Source organism: Dama dama, chromosome 5, assembly GCF_033118175.1.
Source record: "Dama dama isolate Ldn47 chromosome 5, ASM3311817v1, whole genome shotgun sequence".
Classification (NCBI taxonomy): domain Eukaryota; kingdom Metazoa; phylum Chordata; class Mammalia; order Artiodactyla; family Cervidae; genus Dama; species Dama dama.
Window position 1 is genome coordinate 91,451,452 of NC_083685.1, and position 24,169 is coordinate 91,475,620.

At 45.4% G+C, this 24,169-nt stretch overlaps 1 protein-coding gene and 1 long non-coding RNA gene across 4 annotated transcripts; one reads left to right on the forward strand and one right to left on the reverse strand.

The window, feature by feature from the left end:
* Positions 1-193: 193 nt before the first annotated feature.
* On the forward strand, positions 194-11,149 carry LOC133057004 (uncharacterized). 3 transcript variants are annotated; one of them, XR_009692951.1, is made up of 4 exons: positions 194-332; positions 3,753-3,872; positions 4,216-4,330; positions 7,702-11,149. It is a non-coding gene; the product is annotated as an uncharacterized LOC133057004 (long non-coding RNA). The 3 variants fall into 3 exon arrangements; XR_009692953.1 differs by having other exon boundaries at positions 252-332; positions 3,766-3,872; XR_009692952.1 differs by lacking the exon at positions 194-332 and having other exon boundaries at positions 2,115-3,872; positions 4,219-4,330.
* Positions 328-23,759, reverse strand: SLC6A4 (solute carrier family 6 member 4). The gene is made up of 14 exons (XM_061142992.1): positions 23,649-23,759; positions 22,467-22,920; positions 19,124-19,258; positions 18,305-18,524; positions 17,258-17,396; positions 16,602-16,736; positions 16,160-16,263; positions 14,943-15,070; positions 13,800-13,912; positions 12,899-13,030; positions 11,799-11,898; positions 10,284-10,384; positions 6,384-6,551; positions 328-2,103 (listed from the first exon to the last, which is right to left on the reverse strand). Exons 2-14 carry the CDS (start codon positions 22,807-22,809, stop codon positions 2,029-2,031), a joined length of 1,893 nt encoding a protein of 630 aa, XP_060998975.1. The 5' UTR covers positions 22,810-22,920; positions 23,649-23,759; the 3' UTR covers positions 328-2,028.
* Between the last annotated feature and the right edge of the window lie 410 nt (positions 23,760-24,169).

Sequence of the window (24,169 nt, forward strand, 5' to 3'; positions counted from 1 at the left end):
AGTAGGAATCAAGTAAATGCAGACTATATTGAAGAGAGATTTTGGATTTTTTTAAAGTCTAGTGACATTTGAAAATTTTCAAAACACCTGTATAACACCTGGCTTGACAAAACTCTTTGTTTGAAAAAGTGCTGTTTAAAAAATGGTATCTTTGGAAAATGCATAAGCGTGTGTGAAAGGGGGAGAATCCATATAAAGCAAGTTCTTAAAATTTGCAAAGCTATTTGCCACCAAATACACTGCCACTTACATTACCTCTCTCCTTTCAGCACTCTAGAAAGCAGAGAGAATGGACATAAGGTAGCAAGAAGGAATGAAAAAGCAAAGATAAGGTAGGTCACTAAGAGTCATTTTAAATCCCCTTTCTCTTTCCCTCTGATAATTTGGGAAATTTCTCAGCAGCTGACATCTATGGAGAAAATACCCCACTGGGGAAAGCAGGGCACGAGAAATAGAAGAATGTAGTGGAATACAGGAAGATGGCTGGGGAATATTGTTGGGGAAAGGAAGCCAAGGGAGAAAGATCTATAATTGGTTAAAATTAGGCCTCTACTATAGGGATCTTTCTGTAAGGTTGTTAGGATTGAATTAGATTCATATAGAGGAGTGATGTGATATGGGGCCAGAAGATTGAGTCCTTTTATCATTGACTAGGCTTTACTGCCTTTAAGGTTTTGGTTAAGGAAATGTCACTACAAGGTAAAATTTGCTTCTCTACCTATGCATCTGAGTGTCCCAAGCCACTGAAGTCACATTTACTAGATCTGTATTAAGGGTTTTATGTGGCATGAATGTCATTAACCTAAGTGTCCCTTTTCCAATCAGCCTTACTTAGACTCAATCTGGAAAATTATCTGGAGGGCCCACTGTCCTGATAGCCACCCAGGAAAAGTCAAGGAGTTGGGAGGAGGTTCACTTACCAGACTCTCTTAATTACTTTTGGATTGAGGATGACCTTGGTTTAGGTCAGGGTGTCAGACCTCTACACCCTGTGAGAATTAGATTTATCTAGTCTTCACAAAGCAAAATAACCTTAGTGGTCAAACTCAGTCATTTGAAGTAGACAGAGCTTAAACCAGATAGCCAACTGAACACTGAAGATGCATTTATCAATATTCATCTTCAAAGTAGTTCACAGCCAAGCCACAGTGACTAATGAAATAGGCCAGATTAGCCTGTGGACTGTTACCCTGTATGTTTAGTAGAGAGAGACAGGAAGATGGCAGTGAAGTGCAGCAAGTACTGAAGGCCAGCCCACAGAGGAAAGCATATGGGCTAAAGCAGTGTCCTTGGAAAAGGAATAGGTGGCAGAGCCTGTCGTAATTATACCTTTCAAATAACATACATACAAATTTCAGTAGGTGGAATTTGTTAATGTAAAAAAAAAAAAAAAACTAGAGGAAATTCATATAGTTTGCAACGGGTAAGGATACACTGGAACAGTTGTACACACAGACACACATGCTCACACATACACATTATTTTTCAATTTAGCTTCTTACATCTTTCTCTCCTGACTCCACAGCAGCACACAGGTTACGGGGTTCTAATAGACTCCAGATATAAGATTCTCTGCTACTCAGAAAACATATGGCTAGCAAGACAGTATCCCTGTTTTTTTCTTAGATGGTTTATGCAGTCATGAACAGTTGAAATCTTTGGAAGCAACAATATTAGATACTAATGATCGTAAGAAGGAATGACACAGGAGACTCACAGACTTGATCCTAAACTAGTCCTAATGATGACATGGTGGTTTTCATCACCTCCATACACAGCCTCACACATTCAAAGCAGTCCACTTTAGCTGCATCAGAGAGTCTAATGTGGTAACATGTCCTGGAGATTTCATATGAAGTGACTGGAGGCCGAAAGAATCTGGGCACCATAGTCTTTTGGGACTGTGTCTCTATGAAGAACGCCCTTCCATTGATAGGCTTAGCTGGACTTAGAGGGAGAAGGCGAGGTGTGACTTGTCAGGACTGGAGGAAGAGGTTATTGGGAAGCCATCTTCCTTTTGTTGATGTTTTACACAGCATTCAAGCGGATGTCCCCACAGGGAATCTCTGTCGGTGTTTCTGGGGTGACACCTTTAATAATACGCTGTTAGGAAGAAGATAAGATGTTATAAATATTCTTATAATTTAACAAAGTTTTTTTCAACATTGATATTAAAGGTTAAATAGCATTTAAATGGTGGTTAATAGTAAATTGGAATAGTTTTATTGACTTTTGTTAAGAAAGGAACCCCGGGGATTCAATTCCCTGGAGGTCCAGTGGTGAAGACTTTACGCTTTCACTGCAGGGGGTGCAGGTTTGATCCCTGGTCAGGGAAGTTCTGCATGCCATGAGGTGCAGCCAAAGAAAGAAATTTTAAAAAGAAAGGAACCCCTGTTTGTTCTCAAATATGGGTAGAAATGCCATATAAAGGAACTATATAAAAGCATCTGTAAAAAAGTCACTCTCCTTCTAATAGGAGAAAATGATGACCCTTCAATAGAACCAATGCTGGCCCATAACATGCCTTTGATGGTCTGGGAAAGGACATCCATTTCTCTGAGCAGAGGAGGCTGCATGTGGCCCAGAGGGTTTGGGGAGCAGAGTGAGCACTGGATTCTGGTTCCCCCCACCTCAGCGAGGCTCCTGTGCCCTGCATATATATTACAGGCACAGTGCATGGTGCCAGCAGTCACTGTGACAGCCAAGATGTTATTACTGCCTCAATGAAGTCACCTGTAGTTAGTTCATACAAGGGTATAAATTATTACATAGTTTTAAAAGATGTGCCCATTCAAATCATCATCCCTAAAGCAATCTCATTTTGACATAGTACTCATTATAGGAAAAAGACTGAGAATTTTTACTGTAGAAACAGCTGAGGTACACAGAAGCTTTGGGACAGTTCTGAAATATGCTTGGATTTGGGTATGAAATATACAGCCTGCCTTGTAAAACTTAGTATCAGGGTGACATGAAGCAGCTCAGAGATGTGGGGAGCACTGCAGAGGTTTAGGAAAGAAAATATGCAGTTGCTCAGTAAAATCTTTGATGGCCAAAAGTCTGAACCCATGGTGAGCAAAGCAAAATTGGATCTGAAAATAGATTGAAAAAGTATGTAGTCCCCTTTGATCTTTTTTATTTCTTGGTTCTGGGAGTTAATTCTTAAGGAGAAGGGCCTATGGAGTTCTAAAAAGTTCCCATTCTCATAGGTTATGAAATTCACAAAATTGTACATGTGTTCCTGATGACCTTAACGAAACCTCACCCTGGGAATCCATTTAAAAAGGGGTTACGACAATGCTCATCAGCAACCCAGACATGTCTAGTCATAGAAATCAAATTTTCACAAACCATTCTTTCCCAAAGATGAATCTGTAACCCATAACTGATAAAGAAGAATTAGGCCTTGCTATTAGAGAACTGGACACATCACTCTAACTAGTCTTCAGTGAAGCTATGCTGTGCAGAGAGAGAAGAGCAGTCAGGTGTATGGCAGAGGCAAGACCCACAGTGAAAAGCACAAAAGGTTTTCTGCTCTAACCTCTACTTGCCCATTCTGCTGCCCTCCTGACTGCTCATCTCCCCAAAGGCCAGGTCCACTTATTTCCCATATTTGGGCAGCATTCCAGTTGCCAGACTACTATTGCTCTCAAAATTTGCCAGTCCCTGGCCTTCTGCAAGGTGATCATGCAAGCAGTGGGTCACTGTTACCATCTTCATGATTGCTTACTTATTAGGGACCACATTCCCAGTGTCTTTCTGCAGGTCACTAAGGACTTCTTTGACAGTCACCTAATCCAGCTGATGACTCCAACCTTGAGACTTCCAGGTTGCAGATGCTCGTGACAAGGCTCTAAATTACAGATGAGCAGGTGATGACTTACTCCACAAACTCCAGCCTTGTATATGGCTAGGGCCCAGAAGAGTTAAGAAATTTACTTTTCTCTTATTTTTTTTTTTTTAAACCATACCAAAATGTCATATGAGTTCTCTCTCCCTCATACATAGAATGTTACAGACCATAAAGTCTGGTATTCACAAAAAATTAATAGTCCCTTGGGATGCTTGGCAAAAACATGCTTTATTCCTCTTAGAAACTAAGCATGCATATAGGCATGTTAAGGCTTTTCAGAAGTCCTGTTGTAAAGAGACCTATTTAACTTTGCCTTAATCCAGCATTCTGCAAAATTATTTGACCATGTAACATTTCCCCAGCAGTAACACTTAACTGATATCCCATGGAACTACAGCTCCTTACAACACACTTTGGAAATGTTAATCCAGTTCAGTGAGCACATTTTAAAGATGAAGAAACTAAGGCCCAGAGAAGGTAAGTGACTTGCCATAGTCTTTTCCCTCCCAGGCCTCCATGACTGGCTGTATCGTGATGCTTCCTAACCCACTGTTTCCCATCTGGTGGCCTGTGCCAAACATGGCCCTGCAATCAACCTTAACCTCTACTACTAATGGATCTGAGCTCTCTTAATTGTACACCTTTGGGTAGCATTTCCTTGTGGCCAACGGGAATTTGCAAGAAAGATAACCAAAACTTGAAGTACAGTCTGTGACCAAAGAATACTGAAATTTATTGACCTGAATTCCCAACCTTGACCTTGGCCTCTGGGTTTGAGTCAGTGGGGTCAGTGGGCTATCATAACTACCATAAAGAACAGCCAGAAGGAGCAAACACAATGACTCTTGCCTGAGCATGTATTTCAGACAACACCAGAATCCATGACGCTTTGGGAGAAATGAGGTTGTAATAGGGCTGTTCTGCGTGTAGGAAATTAGTAACTCCTTGCAGAGTTCTGTTCACCTAGAATTCAGTTTTTCTATTTGGAAAAAGAAGCAATCTCAGTTCTCAGAAAAGAGGTGCTGTTTAATTGCCTCAGGCTCTCTTGCTTCATGTTTCTTGTGAAATGTTTTAGGAAGATGAGTGTGATAAACTCAAATATGAGTTTTGCTTCTAAGAGCCCACAGACTAGCCCAGCTCTGGTTGGAGAGCACAGTCCCTCTAGCTTTCTCCCAAATACCACTTTTCACCTTTGAGCTCACCTCTGACAAAAGCACCCAGCCACAGACTTCTGTAAGCAGCTACTTCTTCAGGCTCTCCTGCCACAGTAACCTCGCTGTGGCATGAAATACAACCAAGCAAGTAACGACCCAGCATTTTCAATTTTGCTAACATCGCTGGGAATCCTGGTGGCCTGAACTACTATGACAGCACAGGATGAAAAGTGACAACTTGTCTTTCTAACCTCTAGAGCCAGTTTCTACATCCGCAAACCATTAGTACCCTGAGGACACAAAAGAGAAGTTGCACCTAAAGGTGAAAGAGCATTGGACCAAAAACCAGAAGCCCTGGATTCTGAGCCTCCCTAAACTGTGTCCCTATACAAGTCACTGAAATAAGGAAACTGTGAGCGGCAGCATTCCCAGATTCAGTATCTTCGCTAAGGATACCTGCCCATCTACCTCACAGAGTACTTTGATAACAAAGTAAGATAATCTACATGAAGATACTTTAAAATATATCCAATCTTATACAAATTATAAGGTTGTTATTGAAATTTTTACAGCACACTATTCATTTACTGACACAAATCCTGCTATAATGGCAGCTTTTTTCCCCCTACTCCAGTAACTTAAGCTAAAACTATGATATTATTGGACTTCCCTAGTAGCTCAGATGGTAAAGCATCCACTTGCAACTCAGGAGACCTGGATTTGATCCCTGGGTTGGGAAGATCCCCTGGAGAAGGAAACGGCAACCCACTCCAGTATTCTTGCCTGGAGAATTCCATGGACAGAAGAGCCTGGTGGGCTACAGTCCATTGGGTCTCAAAAACTCGGACACGACTGAGCGACTAACACAGACACATAATATTGTTGTAACGTCCTTATTTAGTGATGATTTTTGAAACAGCCCTTATCACATTGCTGTTAGAAAAGTGACCACAGACATTTTCCACCATACTCTCTACTTAAGTGGATTTAAAGTAAATCCACTTAAGTCAAATTTGTGTTATTGCTGCAGACACCATTGATCTGATGTCTGTGCTCAGTGGAATGCAGGAGGCAAAGTAGTTTTCTAATATGTTTAGAATGCTATATACCAGGCTGTGCGCTGTGGCGCATCCAAACAGCTCACTCATTCCCCTTCCTACTTGAGGCTTATGGGAGATGCCTTAAGATGACAGTGGCAGCTATCAGAGGCTACATAATGATGTCGGTATATGATTATATAAGGCTGAGAGCCTCTTGGTGAATCCTTGTGGTGGACTTCTCTCCTTTGAATAGAGCACAAGAAAAGAACCCTTTTCTTCCCAAACAATCACCAATCTACACACAAAAGCACTACACACACACTAACTAGCACATACCTCCTTAAGTGTCCCTGGAGTAACAATCAGCCGGTAAGTTATATATGTGGGGATGCAGATGAAAGATGAGGTTCCTATGCAGTAACCCAGGATGATGCTCCACTGAGGATAATCATACTGGAAAAGTCGTAGCTGTGGTGGGCTCATCAAAAAACTGCAGATGATGAACTAAAACAGAAATTTCAAGAAACAGTAAAAAATATTCACAACACCCACACAGAGACAGTCCTAATACCGCAGAAAGTGAAGTGAAGTGAAAGTTGCTCAGGCGTGTCTGACTCTTGGCAACCCCATGGACTGTATAGTCCATGGAATTCTCCAAGCCAGAATACTGGAGTGGGTAGCCTTTCCCTTCTCCAGGGGATCTTCCCAACCCAGGGACTGAAGCCAGGTCTCCCGCATTGCGGGCAGATTCTTTACCTGCTGAGCCACTGGGGAAGCCAACAATGCTAAAGGGAAGATAATTTCAGGAAATTGCCTAAGGGTGAGATATCCTAGATTGATCTCTGACACAAAGAAGTCACTAATTTCTGTGCCTCAGCTGCAAACAAAGAAGGGCTTATCTTGATTTTCGTCCCCAACCCCCATCTCAACCCCTACAGTAGGGATGCCAAGGCCTCAGAGAGTTACTGAGGGGAGATACAAAGGAGAAGAGACTGGCATCCATCAGGCATAGTTCAGGCCCCAGTTTGTCAGATGGAGGAGGAATAAACTGGACAACCTCTCCATGGCTCCTGCCAGTTCTAGGGCTTCATCTCTCTCTCTCTCTCTGCTTTGTTTTTATTTATCTCCCCCTGCATTTCTCTGCTGATTGTTTTTGGTAACATGGAAGGCATCTATGTCCAGGAGACATAATAAGGTTCTCAAGACCCGGAGAGGATGCAGACTCTTGAGTACCTGTTTCTTCTCTTCCCTCTCTTTATATTAACCCCAAGCTAAGGACTAGAGTTTCAACAAGGATGGCTCTGCCACGAGGCATCTTGACAACAAATGCCTGCCTGCCACTGGCCCGTGTAATGAAAGGAATAATGGAAGGAAACAGCAGCTTAATACACTTTTTACTTGAAAATTCAGTGAAGATTTCAACCAAGAAAAATTTCACGCCGCACTCCCAACACTCAGTTTATGAGTTTTCTTATTTCAGTTTGTTTTCCAGAGAGAGCGTAAATGCCAGTTTTTGCCTAGTAACTGCTGTGCCGAAATCGTTATTGCTCTTGATTTAATTTTATTTTATTATTTCATAGTCATAAAGAAGACAGTAATGTAAATTATTTGTGTGGTTAAAGGTCTATTTTTATCTTTTTTTCTTTGTCCTCAGGTAATAAAAATTGGGAAACTGTTAAGCACACATCCATCTTCGGCACAGCACTATCCTAAGTCCAGGAAGAAGCTTTCAAAACGAGCCTGGCCATTTGCAAACCTTTCTCCAGACAGACTCTCCTCAGCCAGCCCCGGCTACTAAGGAAGGTGATTTTGGGACAGGGAAAGGTAGGGTCTGGCCAGGAGCCATGTCTGCTGTAACTCGTCTCATCTTGGTGTTGGTGTGTGGAACCTCATGCAGTTCACGGAGGCTGCAAGCTCTCACTGTGGCCACTAAGTATTGCTCCAGACACCCCCACCTCCTTTGCTCATATACAATATTTTCTTTTTCATAACTTGGCTTCAATGAAAAAGAATATTTTAAGTAAGCTACTCATACTCATTGTTTACCTAAAGCAGCCTTAAAAAGCCCAGAGCAAGGGATCTGTTAAGTAAACCCAGAAGTAGAGGACAGATTTGCCTCCTCTTAATTGTGCCCTGAAGCGCCTTTAGAAGAAATGAGTATAGTGAACATCACAGAAATTATAAGTCACATGTCTGAACCCAGATCTGTACCTGGATTTTACTGGGCACAGAAACTCATTGATTGTAGCCCAAGTGTTCACCCAGTCTGCCAGACAGCCACAGAAGTGAAAATACCAAAAGCCTGGGGCCAGGACTAGAGTAAGGCATATGAGGTATTATTCCACCTTGGATACAGCATTTAAGGGGGTGCCAAAGTTCAGTAATCAAGAAATAATATTTTAGTGCAATACTTTAAAAAGACAAACTCTTGATAGGACCAGATTAGGGTGAGTGAGGTGAGACATGCCAAGTATGTGGTCAGATCTTGTGTGTGTTTAAAATGCTAGAATTTGCTCATCAGTAAATTTTTTTGCATTAATTTTGATTTTTTAAAAATACTGCATAAAAACAGTATTTATTGGGACTTCCCTGGCTGTCCAGTGGTTAAGACTGTGCTTCCACTGCAGGGCACCTGGGTTCAATCCTTTTTTCAGGGAACTACGATCCCGCATGCTGCTTGGTGTGGTCAAAAAAATAATAGTAATATTTATCGTGGCTACTAGGACTTACTGTGCAGCTCATGAAGGACCTGACAGGTTTCCTAGTAATTCTGTATTCATTTTCTTAAAGACGACCCCCGCCAAAGTTCTTTAGGCATAAATCTTGAGTCAGACATAGAATTCATTTATTGTCAAATGAGAGTGCTCAGCTCCAAGGGTTGCCTGTTGCCCAAAGATGGATAAGCGCCCTGCTAACATCCCAAGTTGCTCCGAGGTAGCCTGGGGTAAAGTGACTCCGTACACATCAGCAGGGATTACTCTCACTTCTTTCATCTATCTGTAACTCAATTTAGGGTGGAAGGAGCTTTTTGATCTTCTAGAGCCAGAGCCTGTTCCTTCAGTCCAGCTTATTAGGATATCTGGGCCATCCCTTTCCTCAGAGGACATGGGTATAGGTGTGCCTTCTTTCAGAACAACTCTTCTGCATTCTTTTTGACTTTCCCAGGGCAGCCCTTTATGTTTTGTGCTTTGTGTACCTGCATGTCTCGATATTCACCTGTAAGATGGGCAGCGTGCTCATTCTTGCTTCTGTTATGCTACATGCGTCTCTCTCTGTACCACAGAAGCCCTCCTTGACTTCCATTCCCTGGACGCTGGAGATTTCCAAAACCAAAGCCAACTCTGCCCCAAGCAGCAGATACTCTCAGGGCCCGGGGCTCTGGTATGTGCTGTGGGCGCCAGTGCTCCTCTAGATCTTGGCCTCGTAGTTGCTTATTACCCTGTCATCTTGCTATTGCTTTTTGGTAAACTTAAAACACAATGTATTTTTAAATCCAGAAATTTTAGCTGTTTTCAGTGAGAGGGTTGGTCTGGATCACTAGTCTGCCATTACTAGAAGCAGAAGTCTTGACATAAATGGGTTATTAATTTATATTATTACCAGTGCTTCTAGATAATCTACTTAAATCCTTTCATTTGTTTTTCAAAGGGAGAGACACTGGATTAGTGCCCTGAGGAAAGAAGCCATGTCTGTTAGTTCACTTTCATGTTCTCCACGCAGGGAAGGAATGATGCTTGGGGCTGACACTCAGGAAAGGCAAACAAGGCCCTCACCCTGGGTATAAAACTTTAGACCTAAAATTGAACTGAAACCTGACTTTATCTTCCCTTTCCTCATTGACTGCCTGTGTAGAAGTTTGATCCAATATTGAAACCAGGAATTGAAGCTTTCAAGTATAATCATAGAAATGTCTGGTTCTCCCTTCAGTTCTGTGTTTGCTTCATATATCTTGGGGACTCTGCTGTTTGGTGTGTGTAATTTATAATGATTTCATATTCATAATAAATTCACCCATTTTCATGAAAAAAAAAAAAACAGCAGTGAATATAAGTTTAGCATAAAGTCTGGCCTGGCATTTCTTGCTCAATGAACGTTATATGTTATTATCATGAAGCAGGGAAGCAATGAAATAATGTGACAGAAGCCAGAAGAGTGGTTAATTTTGAGGGTGGTGGTGTGTGTTTGAGGGTGAATCTTTTCTCTAGGGCCAGGAGGAGAAGGGAGATGACAACTCACCAGGAGAAAGAGAGGACTGATGGCTACCCAGCAGATCTTCCAAAACCATCCAGGGCTGAAACCAAGCATTTCCTTCACATCACTGCAGAACTGATTGATGCCTACAGTCATCCAGAAGAGAAGGAGATTGACTAAGAGAGGAAACAGACTGTCCTCCTAGCCCTTGAGTCTCAGAGAGAGTAGCAACTCTGGAATTTCTCCGTGGGAGGGGTTCAGGGACACCAATCTGGTCTGAAAGTGGGACGGGGAACATGTCACAAAAATACTTGTTATAGCAAGCAAAGCTCTTTCTACAGAGAGTGGGAGGACTGGTAGACACTGGGGACCTAAAGCCTTGTCTTGGTGCCCCACAGCACCCTTCTAGGATTTCACCATGTATCTGATTTTATCCTTACTGTAGAAAAGGAAGTTGAACTTTGTCTAAAAATGTTGAACCCACTTGATAGAGACTGACTCTGACCATATGCTAGAAACTTTCAAGAGAAAATTCTAACCACACTATTGCTCATTCATGTTGTCAGATCAAGATCAAGGTTCTTCTCTACAAAGTAACCGGCAGGGAAGTGAGAAGTGGGAACTCCGACTGGGGAGAGATGGAGAAGGGGAAGGAAGAGCACTCTGTGGTTGCTTCCCTGAAAATGCCCAGAGGTCTGTAGCATCACAGACTTTGAACTTGGTTCTCTGAAGTGCTGAGGGGGTGGGGAGGACTTCTTTCAAACACACAAAAAAGTCCCAAAACCGGGCCCACGTATAACTCAAAACATGGGACCCCCCCTTCTTCATGTTATGTGTAATGATCTACATGCTAAAGCTGTTCTGCTATCATAGAAACTGGGAAAATAAATATATTCAGAATGAAATAATCACTTTTTTATTTTAAAGATCTCTGAACTTGGTTTTCTTCATTTCCACTGTCTGTGCCCTCCGGATCCTTGCCCAGGGACCCATGTCAGCTTACTCTGCACTCCTGGTGGTTTCACCCTTATCAGATTCCATGCTACAGTTGGGGGAAGGGGAATAAACTGGAGGTTTTACCAAGACAGATAATCCAAACAGAAACACTCTGGCCTCTTGCCTGGAAGATAAGCTCCTAAACCGTGTCTCAGGGCTCTGGAGGGAGAACCTGCTTGTGAAATTTAAATTGGGGCCACTGTGTGTAACAGGAGAAGATTGTACACTCTACAGATGCAATCACTGTGCACTAGTTCTTAGCTGTCTGTCCTACTCTTAGAGTCTGTCAGATCTTAAACAACCACTGTGGATAAGCTGTAGGGAACCACTTCAGCCTGTCCACTGGGTAAACATTTAAACTCAGAAGGAAAAAACGTCTTCCAGGGAGCTTAGCCAATCTGTTGTACAGAGTCTGGAGGAAATAATGACCTGTTTCTGAAGAAGGCACACAGGAGGTGACGTCTTGTACACTGGCCTGCCTTTCTCTGACGAATCCAGCCCTTGTGTGTTCTGGTGCCTACATAGGCTGGTGTAGGAAGGATGTGGTAGAAGGAAGCATCTTACCGTAGAACCAAAACACAGCAACTGCTTCGATCAGGGCCACGGTGAGCACTGCAGGTCCCGTGGCAAACTCCTCCAGCAGCTTCACCACGTAGGCCCCACCCTGGAAATGAGACCACCAACTTGGTTCAAGGCCCACTGACGCACTGACTCCTCTTTTCAACAGAGACAAAAAGAATTTCTTAGGATAATCCTGCAAAGTTCTCACCTTGGATCTAATACAGATATCCCAGAGCCTGCCTCTTAGACGCTTTGGCAGGGTAGGCAAGATCTCATCCTATTAGACTCCTCTTCCAGCCCCACCGGTCACTCTCTCGTTTCCTCTCCCCCCAAAGCCTTAAAAACAAACTAAAAGCACCCTTTGATCTACTTTCTTCAGTTTACTGAACACCTACTGTGTCCTCTACCCTGGAGAATCCTGGTCCCTAAAGACTGAGTCTGGGAGAACCTACAACACCAGACACACTGGGCCCAGTGGTCATGGTTTTGCCTTTGTCCTAACTCACAAATCCCATGGGTCCTATGCAGGTCCCCAAAACCCTGCTGAAGCTCCAGAGCCATCTGGGTCATGGCCTGAAGATAAGGTGATTTACAAAGTCCGCCTTGAGTCAGGAATATACAAGCCTGCCATGCCTATGGGTAGTGTCTGATGTACAGTTTTATAGTGTTTACTTCAGCTCCCCTCCCCTTCAAAAAGAAATCACTGGAGAAGGTCTAACTTCATTGCAACTTCTCTGGAGGAGACAAAGTGACAAACCCAAGGTGCCAGCCTCCAGATACTCTGGGCAGTATTCCCATGAGAACAGCCATAAGGACTGGAAATAGACTGAAAAGGTAAGTCTTAATTTTTCTCCAGATAGAAATCTAGTTGGACTTGCTGTAAAATGCTAAACCCCCAGCTCCATGCCCAAATTCTACAGACAGATGCCGCCAGAAACAACTTTTCTCCTCCTCTGTGATGACTAACTTCTTAACAGCAGTGACAACCTCTCCCCCTTTGGTCCCAAAGCCAGGGCTCCCCGTGGGCTGGAAAGAAAGAGCTTTGTGCAGTGTCCCATTGCCCAATGAAAAGCTGACTCTTGGTTGGGGGTTGTTGTACTCACGAAAGTCAAGGTGACCAGGGATCCAAAGAAGCAGGTAATGACCACGCCAAGCACAAACCACTCCCGGCGCTTGGCCCAGATGTGTGGAAACTCATCCAGCACGGCTGTGATCACCCCCTCCAAACCTGCAAACTGAGTGGGGCACACAGACAGTCGTCATGGAGACTTGGGGACAAATCTGCTACTTCCAGGACAGAGGAAAGAGGGAGGGGTTAAGATTGCCACGTGGCCTGTCAAGCTGATCATGACCAGTTCCCCCTCCTCACTGGCCCTATCTCCATGTTACCCCATCATTTAGATCCCATCAAGGAAAGAAAGTATAGCACATGGACAGGACTTCTTCACATGAGGTCTCCTGGGGAGACTTTGGTTTTTCCAGAAATGCCAACTCAAAGCTGAGACTTGTTCTACATTAATGATATGAATGCTGGGCCACAAAGGACTGAGACATAGGCGGGACCTTGCCCTGGCCTTGAGGTGCTGCCAGTCTGGTCAAGGGACAGAGCACAATCACAGCAGTTCACATGTGCTGAGCTCTTGACCTTGCCTGGCACTTTACCCTCATTATCCCATGAATTAGGGGTTCTCAACCCCCAGCCCACACACTGGTACCAGCGTTTGGCCTGTTAGGAACTGGGCCCCACAGCAAGGGGTGAGTAGTTGTCTTCCATTAAACTGGTCCCTTAGTGCCAAAAAGGTTGGGGTCTGCTGCCATTAATGACATACTACAGGGTGGTAAGCGCCCAAGTGAACAGGGGCTGGCGAAGCACCAGGAGGCAGCAGACAACATGGCCTGGGGTGGCCAGGACGGGAAGGAATGGGTACAGCTGCCTCTTCCTCTTCCTCCCCTTTCTCCTCCTCCCACCTCCCCAGGGCTGGATTTCCCTCTCCATTCACTTGCCGTGCTGTCCAAGCCCAGGGTGATTAACATCAGGAAGAAGACGATGGCAAAGAATGTGGATGCCGGCATGTTGGCTATGGCTTCTGCATATGTGATGAACAGGAGGCTGGGGCCTGAGACAGGGAGAAAGGAGGAGGTGGTCACTGAGACCTGCCCTACAGACCTGTCTTGGGGGGGAAATGACCACACCAACAATTACGACTCCTGTCAGAAGACCTTACATGTGAAGCAGGCTTGGACATGTACCAAATGCCTCCTTACACCCACACCACCCTACCTGGCTATCCTGACATCCTGGGAGGCAGAAAGGGAATAGTATCTGCCTTGGGGAGTGTGTGTTCTCAACCAACGTGGAGAAAGGAAACAAACATGAGACCCTAAGACTAGCAAATCTGTGCACACGAAGAAGAATTTCCACTATATAATAAATCTGTGCTTTCCCCACCCCCCCACCAAGATCTCCAAAATTTTCACAGCATTTAGCTCTCTAGCTCCAGAATAGTAGAAAATGTTAAATTGATTTTAGAATAATAGAGGTCTTAGAATAAAGCCTTCCAGCTATTTTGACTTTCTTGATAGTATGAGGAGCATGTCCTCAACCTCCCATGGTCCAAATCAGGCACGTTAGTTTGGGGCATGAGGCTGACAGGATCAGAGCACCACGTCAGGCCAAACGTAGACAGACGTATGTTGGCAAGAAGCCCTGGGACTCCGTCCACAAGATTCCATCACCTCTCTTTTAATGTCTGTTTCTCTTTTTCCATAATAACTCACAGTAGAGTACAGTGACTGCATCATCTACATTTCTTTTTCTGCAAAAGGAAATTCTAAGGACTGGTAATCATTTGCTTACTAGACTTGGGCCCATCACAGGACCCAGACCCACTAGTTTTAACAGCCATCATCCAAGTCATATTCTCAAGCCCACAGTGTATCAAGGCCTTAGTGCTAGGCCCCAAGGGAGCTGTCCCATTCCCCACTATGGCCTGAACACATGGAAAGGGTTTAGATCTCTAAAACCTTTGAAAAATTTAAGAGGAACTGTTACTAATAATGCAAAAGTTAAGGTATTTGTAAAGATCCAAAGAGCAGCAAAGCAGTTCAGTGGGAGCAAGTAACCCAAACAGAATCCAAGGTCCCTACCTGCATCTTTGGCCACCTCAGACACATCTTCTTTCCTCATCTCAGCCATATACCCCAGCACCGTGAAGATGACAAATCCTGAAACGAAGCTCGTCATGCAATTCACCGCACTGGTCACCAGGGCGTCTCTGGAGCAGAAAACCCAAGGGACTGAGACATTTCTAAGTCTGGAGTCTGAGGAGAATCTGTCTCCAGGCTGACAAGGATGAACGGGCTGAGCTCACAGGGACTTCAAGCCTGTCTCCTCGCAGGGTGCAGCCTCTTAGCCAGGTTGCATCACCTCGAAGCACAAGCTGCTGTTATCACCATGCACGGCATGGGGAGAGCAGCAGGTCAGGAGTGGTTTCAAGAGATGGTCCTATAAAGCAGCAGAGCACAGACTGCTGGACTTCAAACAAGCCTTATTCTGAAACGGCCTGAGCTAGAGTGGGGGCCTTGGCCTCACACTTGAGAAGACCTCAGATTTAGACTTTTGACATTATTTGTAAATGAGGTTGTAAGAGTGCCACAAAGACATCCTGATACTTTTAAAAGAGGACCTCATCATAATATAACTTCAGGCTGATGTCCCAATGCAAGGTCACATTGCTTAGGGTACATGTAAACTCCTTTAAAAAAATTCTGTAATTGTCTTATGAATTGCACAGTCAGATTACTGAATATTATCATCTGTGATAGACTGTTAAGACAAAATTAACTCTAAAGATGATAAGTGATATTTAAATCATAATTGGTGCAATATTACCTGTTTTGTTAAATTTCTGAAATGAGATTTTCACATAAATCATAGCATTCTGTGTTGGTCAGAATAGCACAATTGTTACTGTTTTCGTGTGTGTGTGTGTGTGTGTGTGTATAAATTATCACATCACAATTTTTGTTGCTAAATATTAACAGGTCAAATCTAAGCAATTAACGTATGTTGCAATTTTTGTAAACCTGCTTCAGAATTTAATTTTCTTGAAAAAGACAGAATCTCACAAAACAAAAGTCTGGGGCCTCTCTCATCTCCTGAGTGGCCTGGGTGAGGTTGTGTTCTGGGTGGGTGCTCTGGCCATGAGTGAATTGGCCAGGCACCTGTAGTACCCCTGAGGGTCAGAGAGTCAACATGGCCTGAGCCTGGCCAGGTGTGAGGCCATCAGTTTGATCCCCTTCCTCCAGGCTACTTATGCTCATTCTGCTTCCACGCTTTGCTTGGGGCAGCCCCAGATACTCACTGGTAACAGTTGTTGTGGAATTTGTTGTAGCTCGCAAAAGCCAGTAGGACCCCAAAGCCAGGGCCGAGAGAGAAGAAGATCTGGGCGGCCGCATCCACCCACACCTGGAATAGAGCAGAGGCAAAGGTCGGGGCCAAGACCCAGGCCATCGCTGGGCCAGCGCCCTTGTGCCTCCACGTGGCTATGTGCTGAGACAGAAAACAGGCTCTCAGAGTTCCTGGTAGGATGACCACATACCAAGTGCAGACCAATATGATTGCCTGTCATTTAGGTATAAACCAATGCCGTGGCCTCAACTGTACTTTTCATGCTTTTTTCCGCTTTAAAGCATCACTGCAGACTTAACCACTGAACCCAAATTTTATTTGTTCCTATGGTCCTAGGACTAGCTTCAGTTAGTATAAAGAAAGACAAGTGCACACTGCTTTCCTCATTATCTTACCCCTGTCTCTAGGAGTTTCTGCCAGTTGGGTTTCAAATAGAAGAGAACTCCCCTCCAGGCTCCAGGGAGGGTGGCCCCCCTCACCAGCAGGATCAAAAGAATGATGTAAGGGAAGGTGGCTGTCACCCAAACCACCTGTAAGGAAGGAAACACAGGTTATCACCACATGAATGCTGGTGTCTTATTCTTAAAAACCTTCAAGAAAGGAGATCTACCTTGTTTTTTCTGTAATTGTAGGAGGCAGGGTGGTGTGGCAGAAAGATCACAGCCTTTAGAATGAGACAGGGATCTGATTTCCTGTTTGCGGGTACCGCCTCTAAACCCATTTCCCATCTGTAAAGTGGGGAAAACGCCCAGCAGGAGACAATAAAGGAACCAGTGTATGTACTGGTTGTATACCAGTGTATTGCCACGAGTTATGACACTATCAGTGGATTAAAGGAATTTTAAAAAAGTCATATAACTAGTTCTTGGGATTGACCCATTTCTAGAAGTTTCTAAAAGATTTGGTTGAGAAATTGAGAATCACGGAATGGGTTTGGTGTAAAGGAAACGACGTCCCCCTGTCTGTGGCTGTCCAGGCTACTGAGTTCTGAGTTTGAGATCCTCCAGGGGCCCTTGGCAGACTCTGGATCTGCAGCCAGGGTCCTCCTCACCTTGCCAGATGTTTTAACACCTTTCCAGATGCTAAAGTAGATAATGGTGAAGATGAACATGATGCACAGGACAAGTTGCCAACTGAGGCCCCCCAGGTCCTGGAGCCCCTTCGACTGGTGGATCTGCAGGACGTGCCGTCTGCATGAGAGAAAGGAGGGCCTGTGATAGGGTCTGAGCCGCGACCTGAGTACACACACAGTATGTGATACCTAGGTGGCGGCCAAGAGAAAAGACAGAAACTGCACTGCAAGGACCAAGTGGCCACCAAGCTTTAGGGAGAGCTGGGAGGGGCTCTGGCCATCCTGAAGGAGAGAACATGGCACTCAAGCCAACCGACCCTGGGAGGAGCACTCGGCCCAGAGGCAGACATCAGGCCTCTCCCTCCTGGGCAGGGACCCAACCAGTGACTAACACGACTGGCTTATTGGTGCACGAGGATTTGTATGTGTGGGCAGGGGGCCCCTTCCCCATGCCTGAAATTCCAGCACTAAAGCAAACTCCCTATTCCAGGCATCTTCTCCCAAAGGGTAGATCCACGTGAACATATGAAACCAGAAACTCCTGAGTAGTTTCAAACTACTGAGGTCATGGGAGGTTTTGCTTCCATGACAGCTGGCTGAGAGGAGGGCCCAGGAAGAAGAGCAGTTTTGATGCAGGGGAGTAATTTTGGAATGTGAAGGTAGGGACCAGCCTGGGCACAACAGAAAAGAGGGGTACAGCACAGACCAGACTGTGGAATACTCAAGGTAGTCTCTCCCAACCCTCTCACCCGCATGTACTCCCCTTCCCGGACAGCGTCTCTCCGAAATCCATCAGTAGGGAGGGGAGGGAGGCTCAAGAGGGAGGTGGTGTCCGTATAATGATGGCTGCTTTGCGTTGTACAACAGAAACCGACAGAACACTGCGAAGCAGTTTTCCTCCAATTAAAAAATAAACCATCAGCCAAGAGGTGAAGAGCCCCTGGCCCCCACGGGCCTCCCGAGAAGCCAAGGCCCAGGGGTGTGGCCTGCCCCTAACAGGCCACCCCCTCACTTACATGCACTTACGTGTAAAATTCTTCTGCAGGGGATGTTGAGTGAAGCATCCAGGTGATGTTATCCTCGGAGAAGTAGTTGGTGCAGTTGCCAGTGTTCCAGGAGTTCTTGCAGCTGGTCCAGGGCAGCTGCTCCGTGAAGGAGGAGATGAGGTAGTAGAGGGCCCAGGCCATGATGGTGTTGTAGTAGGAGGCGATGTAGAAGGCGATGAGGCAGATGGCGTAACCTATCCCTGGGCGAGAGGGCGAGGGAGGCCCAGGTTCAAGGGCAGCTGGCAGTGAGGCACGGCAGCCCGGGCATGGTAAAGGTGGGGCTGCCATTCATTTCATCCCCCGAACACTGGGACACGGTGGCAAAGTGGCCATGTGGTAAATTCCTAATTTGTACTTACAAGATCACATGTTATAGAAAATGTGTATGTGTGCTATTAATGGTTTTTTCCTATTTGCTTTTTAAATTGGAATTATTATTTTTTAAACTTTTTATATTATACCAGAATATAGCTAATAAACAACGTGACAGTTTCGGGTGGAGAGCAGAGGGACTCAGTGAGCAAAGGGACTTAACCACATGGATACCTGCATCCATTCTCCCCCAAATTCACCTCCCATCCAGGCTGCCCTGTTTAGTTTACTTTTCATTGCCAATTATTCTATTTTGCTTTAGTAGTCTCATACAAATTAAGCCGTCAAAACCTTAATTGCTCAGGTTATCTCCTAGGGATACCTGAGGTCTGATTCCAGGAGGTCCCCGGCTCCCACCCAGTGATGGAAATCATCACTTCCTTGGTGGACCCACTCACCCACCCAACCACCCAAGCCTTTCTCTTACCTTTGAAAATTGGGCAGATTTTCGTCCATATGGAAATGCATCCATTTCGGTGGTACTGCCCCAGTGCGAGTTCCATGTAGAAGAGCGGGATCCCCCCAAAAATGGCCATGATAGTGTAGGGGAGAAGGAACGCCCCTGAGGCAGAGGAAAGACAGTTTCACTCCCTGCCCACAAGTGTCCAGGACAGCCCAGGTGACCTGGACGTGCAGAGCCATCTGATGCTCCAGAGCCAAGAAGCCACCCTGTCCCGAGTGGCCCACACACTGCTCCCGTCTCAGGGCTTTGCCGGAAGTCATGGACAGACCTCCACAGAGAAGTGAGGTTTGGGTGGCGGCAGAGAGTACGTGGGAAGGAAGCTGGGTCTAGGAGTCAACAGAACAGGCAACTGGGACCAGCTCCACAGCTAACTGTCAGAAGGACCCTTCTCTGGGCCTCTATTTCCTCTACTAGAAGATGAGGGTTCAGAACTGAGATTCCCAAACCCAGCCTACACATCAGACTCACGGGTAAGCTTAAAAGCGGACACCCACCCTGACCTCCTACAGCAAAAGCTTTAGGTATGGGTATGACAGAGTTTTCTTTTAAGCTCCCCAAGTGATTCTGAAGCAGCCAGTACATGGACCAGTGCTTGGGACCCTGGAACAGATCTCCTGTGACAAACTGTTCAACAGCTGTCATAGTCCACGAGTCACTGAATTGCTCTTTTTGTTCATCTGTATCCTGGCTCCAGACTCTTTTTTTTTTAAATAAAAAGTTTTATTGGAGAAAAATAGAACCACCACGTACACAGGGAAAAGAGCACAAAAATTCAACTGATACAGAACTGAAAGTCACAACTACCCAGTGTTGTTTCGATTACATTTCAATTTCTTAAATGGCTTCCCTCAATTTTTTATATAGCCTTGCCAATTTTTTACAGCTGAAATAGCATCAAGTTTTCAAAAAATTAAGAGCCTCAGTGAAGGGACCAGCTTTTAAGATAACAAAGGTGACACCAAGAGTCTCCTAATAGGACCAATTCTACTGAAAAATTCCTGAAGCACCTAACTACTGAGTCTGGTAGAACAGTAGCTCAGAGACCATCAGGGATGAGTTAGAACACTGACTCAGACGGTCCAGTATGCAGAGAGGGTGAACAAAAAAGCTGCATTTCCCTGTCAGATGAGTTCACGTAAGAAAACCAAGGAGGTGCTAAGAAAATACAGGCAATGGCTGCTCAAAATAATTCAGAAGGCATTCTAAATACCACATATTATTAGACAACAGTGTGTAAAGTGATGCAATTAGAAAACAGGCAACTTAAAAAAAAAAATATGGCCACAGGTCTTCGAGAACTCAAGAAAACAATCAATAGCAAACACAAGAGCTGAAAGTCTTCTCAGCTGAGGGTTGAAAGTGAAAGTGAAGTCGCTCAATCGTATCAGACTCTTTGCGACCCAGTGGACTGTAGCCCACCAGGCTCCTCCATCCATGGGATTCTCCAGGCAAGAATACTGGAGTGGGTTGCCATTTCCTTCTCCACAGACTCTTGATTATTGATGTTTGGTTATATTTCCATCGTTCCATGGAGCCAGAATGCTCCCTCTTGAGCCAGATTGGTGGGTGTGGCTGGAACAGGCAGGTAGGTCACTACAGGATGAAAAAGTGCAGAACTGCGCCTCGCTGGAGATGCTGGTGTCTGCCAGCTCTCGTGGCTGACACGAGACCTGGAAACACCACACTGGGGATTGCTCACCTGCAGCCTGAGTTTCAGCCCAAAGGGTGGGCTGGCTGTGATTTTCCCTCCCGTGAAATATTCTGAACCTAGAAACCTGAAATCTATACAACTCAGAAAGGTCTCACCCGCCTTACAGTCACACTGGATAAACCTGGCCTGAGAACAAGAACCACGTTGTGCTCTCATGGTGGCATCTGTCCAAAGGGTTTGCTTGACTGGTTTCACATAGGGACTGAGTGTAGGGGAAATATCAACGGTGACCCAGCCCCTTATATAATCCTCAGGCTAAAGGTGAGTCCTCCCAAGCTGGAGATAAGATGATTCCAACTTCCACTCCTCCCAGGCTAGGAGGACTGGGCTTCCCAAAGCCCCCTGTGCTGGAATGGCCATTGCAGGTAATGGACCCAGGTCCTTAAAAGATGCAGCAAATCCAGGCAACTCTGTGTCTGGTCACAGAGGAAATGAGAGGACCCAAAAGAACTACCCCTCCAACCTCATTTTAATTGCCCTCCTAAATCTGTTACCAGAGTCCCTGTCAAATATTGACTGATCTGATTCTCATTTCTGGTCCTTTTCCTATTCTGATAGCAAGTCCACTGTCAAAACAGAGGCCCCATACCTACTAATTCCATTACCCTGCTCTGCTCTCTGGGGCTCCCACATCCATGCCTACAGTCAGCTACTAGTTTTGATAATCTATAAACTGCTCTGGAGGCATCAGGAATAGGAGGAGGAACAAGAAATCATCTCTCCTGAAAAATCTAACACTCTTGTAGGAGATATAAGGCATGTCCATATATGGGTTGGGGTTGGTATTAATGTGGCTGGGTTCAGCTACAGATCTCGCCCAGACTGTGACTTTAGACTCTGGACCTGAGACGATGCCCTGAGCTCACACAGATCCAAAGGTCCAGGAGGGTCTGGGACCCTGAAGCCATTTCCCAACTTCTTTCATAGATCTAAGAACCCTTGACTCTTGTGAACAAAACCAGTCAGCAGGAACGAAGGAACTCAGCACAGGGCTGGTGCTCATTCCCTCACGTCTGCGTGGCGGAGAGCACGACTTATGTAACGCAGGCATGAGAGGAGGGGCTCTTCACAGATGGAGCGCTAACGATGCTGAAAATCTGGTGAGGTCAGCTTCAGGGGAGCTTTCATTCAACTTCATGACCCAGGGAGCCGCAGACATGCCTAGATTTACAGTTTTGGTTTACTGGAGATTTGTTTTCTCTTAGACTAGCCTGGGGGCTTCCCAGGTGGCACTAGTGGTAAAGAACCCACCTGCCAATGCAGGAGATGCCAAGAGATGTGGGTTCGATCCCTGGGTCGGGAAGATCCCCTGGAGGAGGGCATGGCAACCATGCCAGTATTCTTGCCTGCAGAATCCCACACACAGAGGGGCCTGCTTGGCTCCAGTCCATAGGGTTGCAAAGAGTTGGACACAACTAAAGCAACTTAGCACACACACAGGCCCACACAGACTAGCTTGAAAGTCTAAGTAACCATGTTTCCAGACTCATACCAGTTAAACAAATTAGGAAAGACATGATCTATCTTCTGGCCTCCCAAGAGGACCTACAGACCACCCCTGGGTCAGAGCCTCTGCCCACAGCCCACGATACTGACCCCCTCCGTTCTGGTAACAAATGTAGGGAAAGCGCCAGACGTTGCCCAGGTCCACAGCATAGCCAATGACAGAAAGGAGGAAATCCACCTTCTTGCTCCAGGTCTCCCGCCCTGCGGAATGAACCTCAGCCACCAGGGTGGTGGTTGCAGCCGGGATGGAGTGCTGAGTGTCGTCTCCCGCGCCAGGGTTCGGAACTGCTGAGTACCCATTGGAGATCTGGCCGGACTCTGCCCTATCCCCAGGGGCAGGGACACCCTTCTGTAGAACCCCGTTTTCCTGACAATCTTCTCCATCCTTATATGCTGACAGCTCCTTCTGGGAATTTAACGGGGTGGTCTCCATCCTGCTGGCTAGGAGGTGATGCTGACGCCCATGTGCCAAGGACCGACCTGAATTCTTGGTGCTCAGATCTGTGGATCTCCTCAGAACTTTATATCAGTGGGACTGAGAGCTCTGTTGGAAAAGCAAAAGGAGAACAGAATTGGGTGTTTTACTTGTCTTTGGTAACTCATCATACATCTTGAACTATATCAGGTAATAGGATTAAAAGCCATCTGTTAAACGAGAGATATCCTATTTGCTACATAAGAGTCAATAAAATCAACAACATTTTTCAACTCATGCTAGGTATCAAATCACAACTGAGTAATTTAAAAAAGAAAAAAAAAAAAACAACAATAAGGCAAACAAAAGTAGATAGCAAATAACCCAGGTTTTTCGTAAGCTCCATTAAGAACAAAGTATTGACTTCAATTGAGGGACTGGAACCCCACCCCAGAGTTTACTGGGGACTCAAAAACAAAGCTCCCACAAAGCTTCACAGAACACTTAACTTTGTCTTGGATGCTGTGCTGGGAAAAAAGTAACAAGCAGTTTCTGGCAGCAAATAGATAAGGATAGTCCTCTCCATCATTTAAACTGAACACTCAAAAGTATATTTCATATATCAACTACAGGTGTGATTTGGAGCATAGGAAAGAGGTACAAAGGCCACCCTTTGTTAGGCATCTCTAGCTCCTTAAGTGCAGACTTCTTCACTCTTCCAGGAGCCCAGCTCTCAGAAACCTCTGGGCAGGTCTGAGCTGCCTCTAGCTGCATCCAGTCCATCTGTGCCTCATCTTTCTGCGTTCCCATCATGCCTCTGCAAGTCTGACTGAGTCTTAAATGGCACTGCTGCTCACCATTCATTCTTCTTGCCACTCCCAGCAACTCTTGGGGCTAATCCACTTGTTATTTTGTGACAGTGGGCAGGCAAGGTCACCTATCCTTCACGCCAGAAGAGCCAGAGAGAGGAGCACGGAGGTTACTGATGCCAATGTGGCCGGTGTCCGTCCCCATGTGCCTCGGGGCTGCCACGCCTTTATGTCACTGCTGTGGGCCAGGGTGCAGGGAAGTCAGCTCAACTCCCTGAGATTTCTACTTGGGGTAGAAATCTGAGCCCTTTTGGACTTTAAACCTATGCCGGTTATAAAGTAGTAAGGAGCCAGGACCTTCCAGCTAACTTTGACCTTCCAGGCTTGAACTTTTCAAACTCTGAAACAGTTTGCAGTTGAAACATGTTTCGGCTTAATTCAAATCACATTATACCTTTCTAGGAAAAGGTGTCTAGGGATGACTGCTACCGCTGTTCGTAACTGCAAAGGTCTGATACGAATCTTTTCAATTCAACAGTCGGAGATTGACTAGGAACTGGGATTTTGTA

Excerpts from the sequence above, each read along its gene's own strand:
- SLC6A4 (XM_061142992.1), bottom strand. The coding sequence starts at position 22,809 with ATGGAGACCACCCCGTTAAATTCCCAGAAGGAGCTGTCAGCATATAAG. Across the intron at positions 13,913-14,942 it reads TGAGGTGGCCAAAGATGCAG|GCCCCAGCCTCCTGTTCATC; the intron begins GTAGGGACCTTG and ends TCCCTGTCTCAG. Across the intron at positions 2,104-6,383 it reads CTCCAGGGACACTTAAGGAG|CGTATTATTAAAGGTGTCAC; the intron begins GTATGTGCTAGT and ends TCTTCCTAACAG.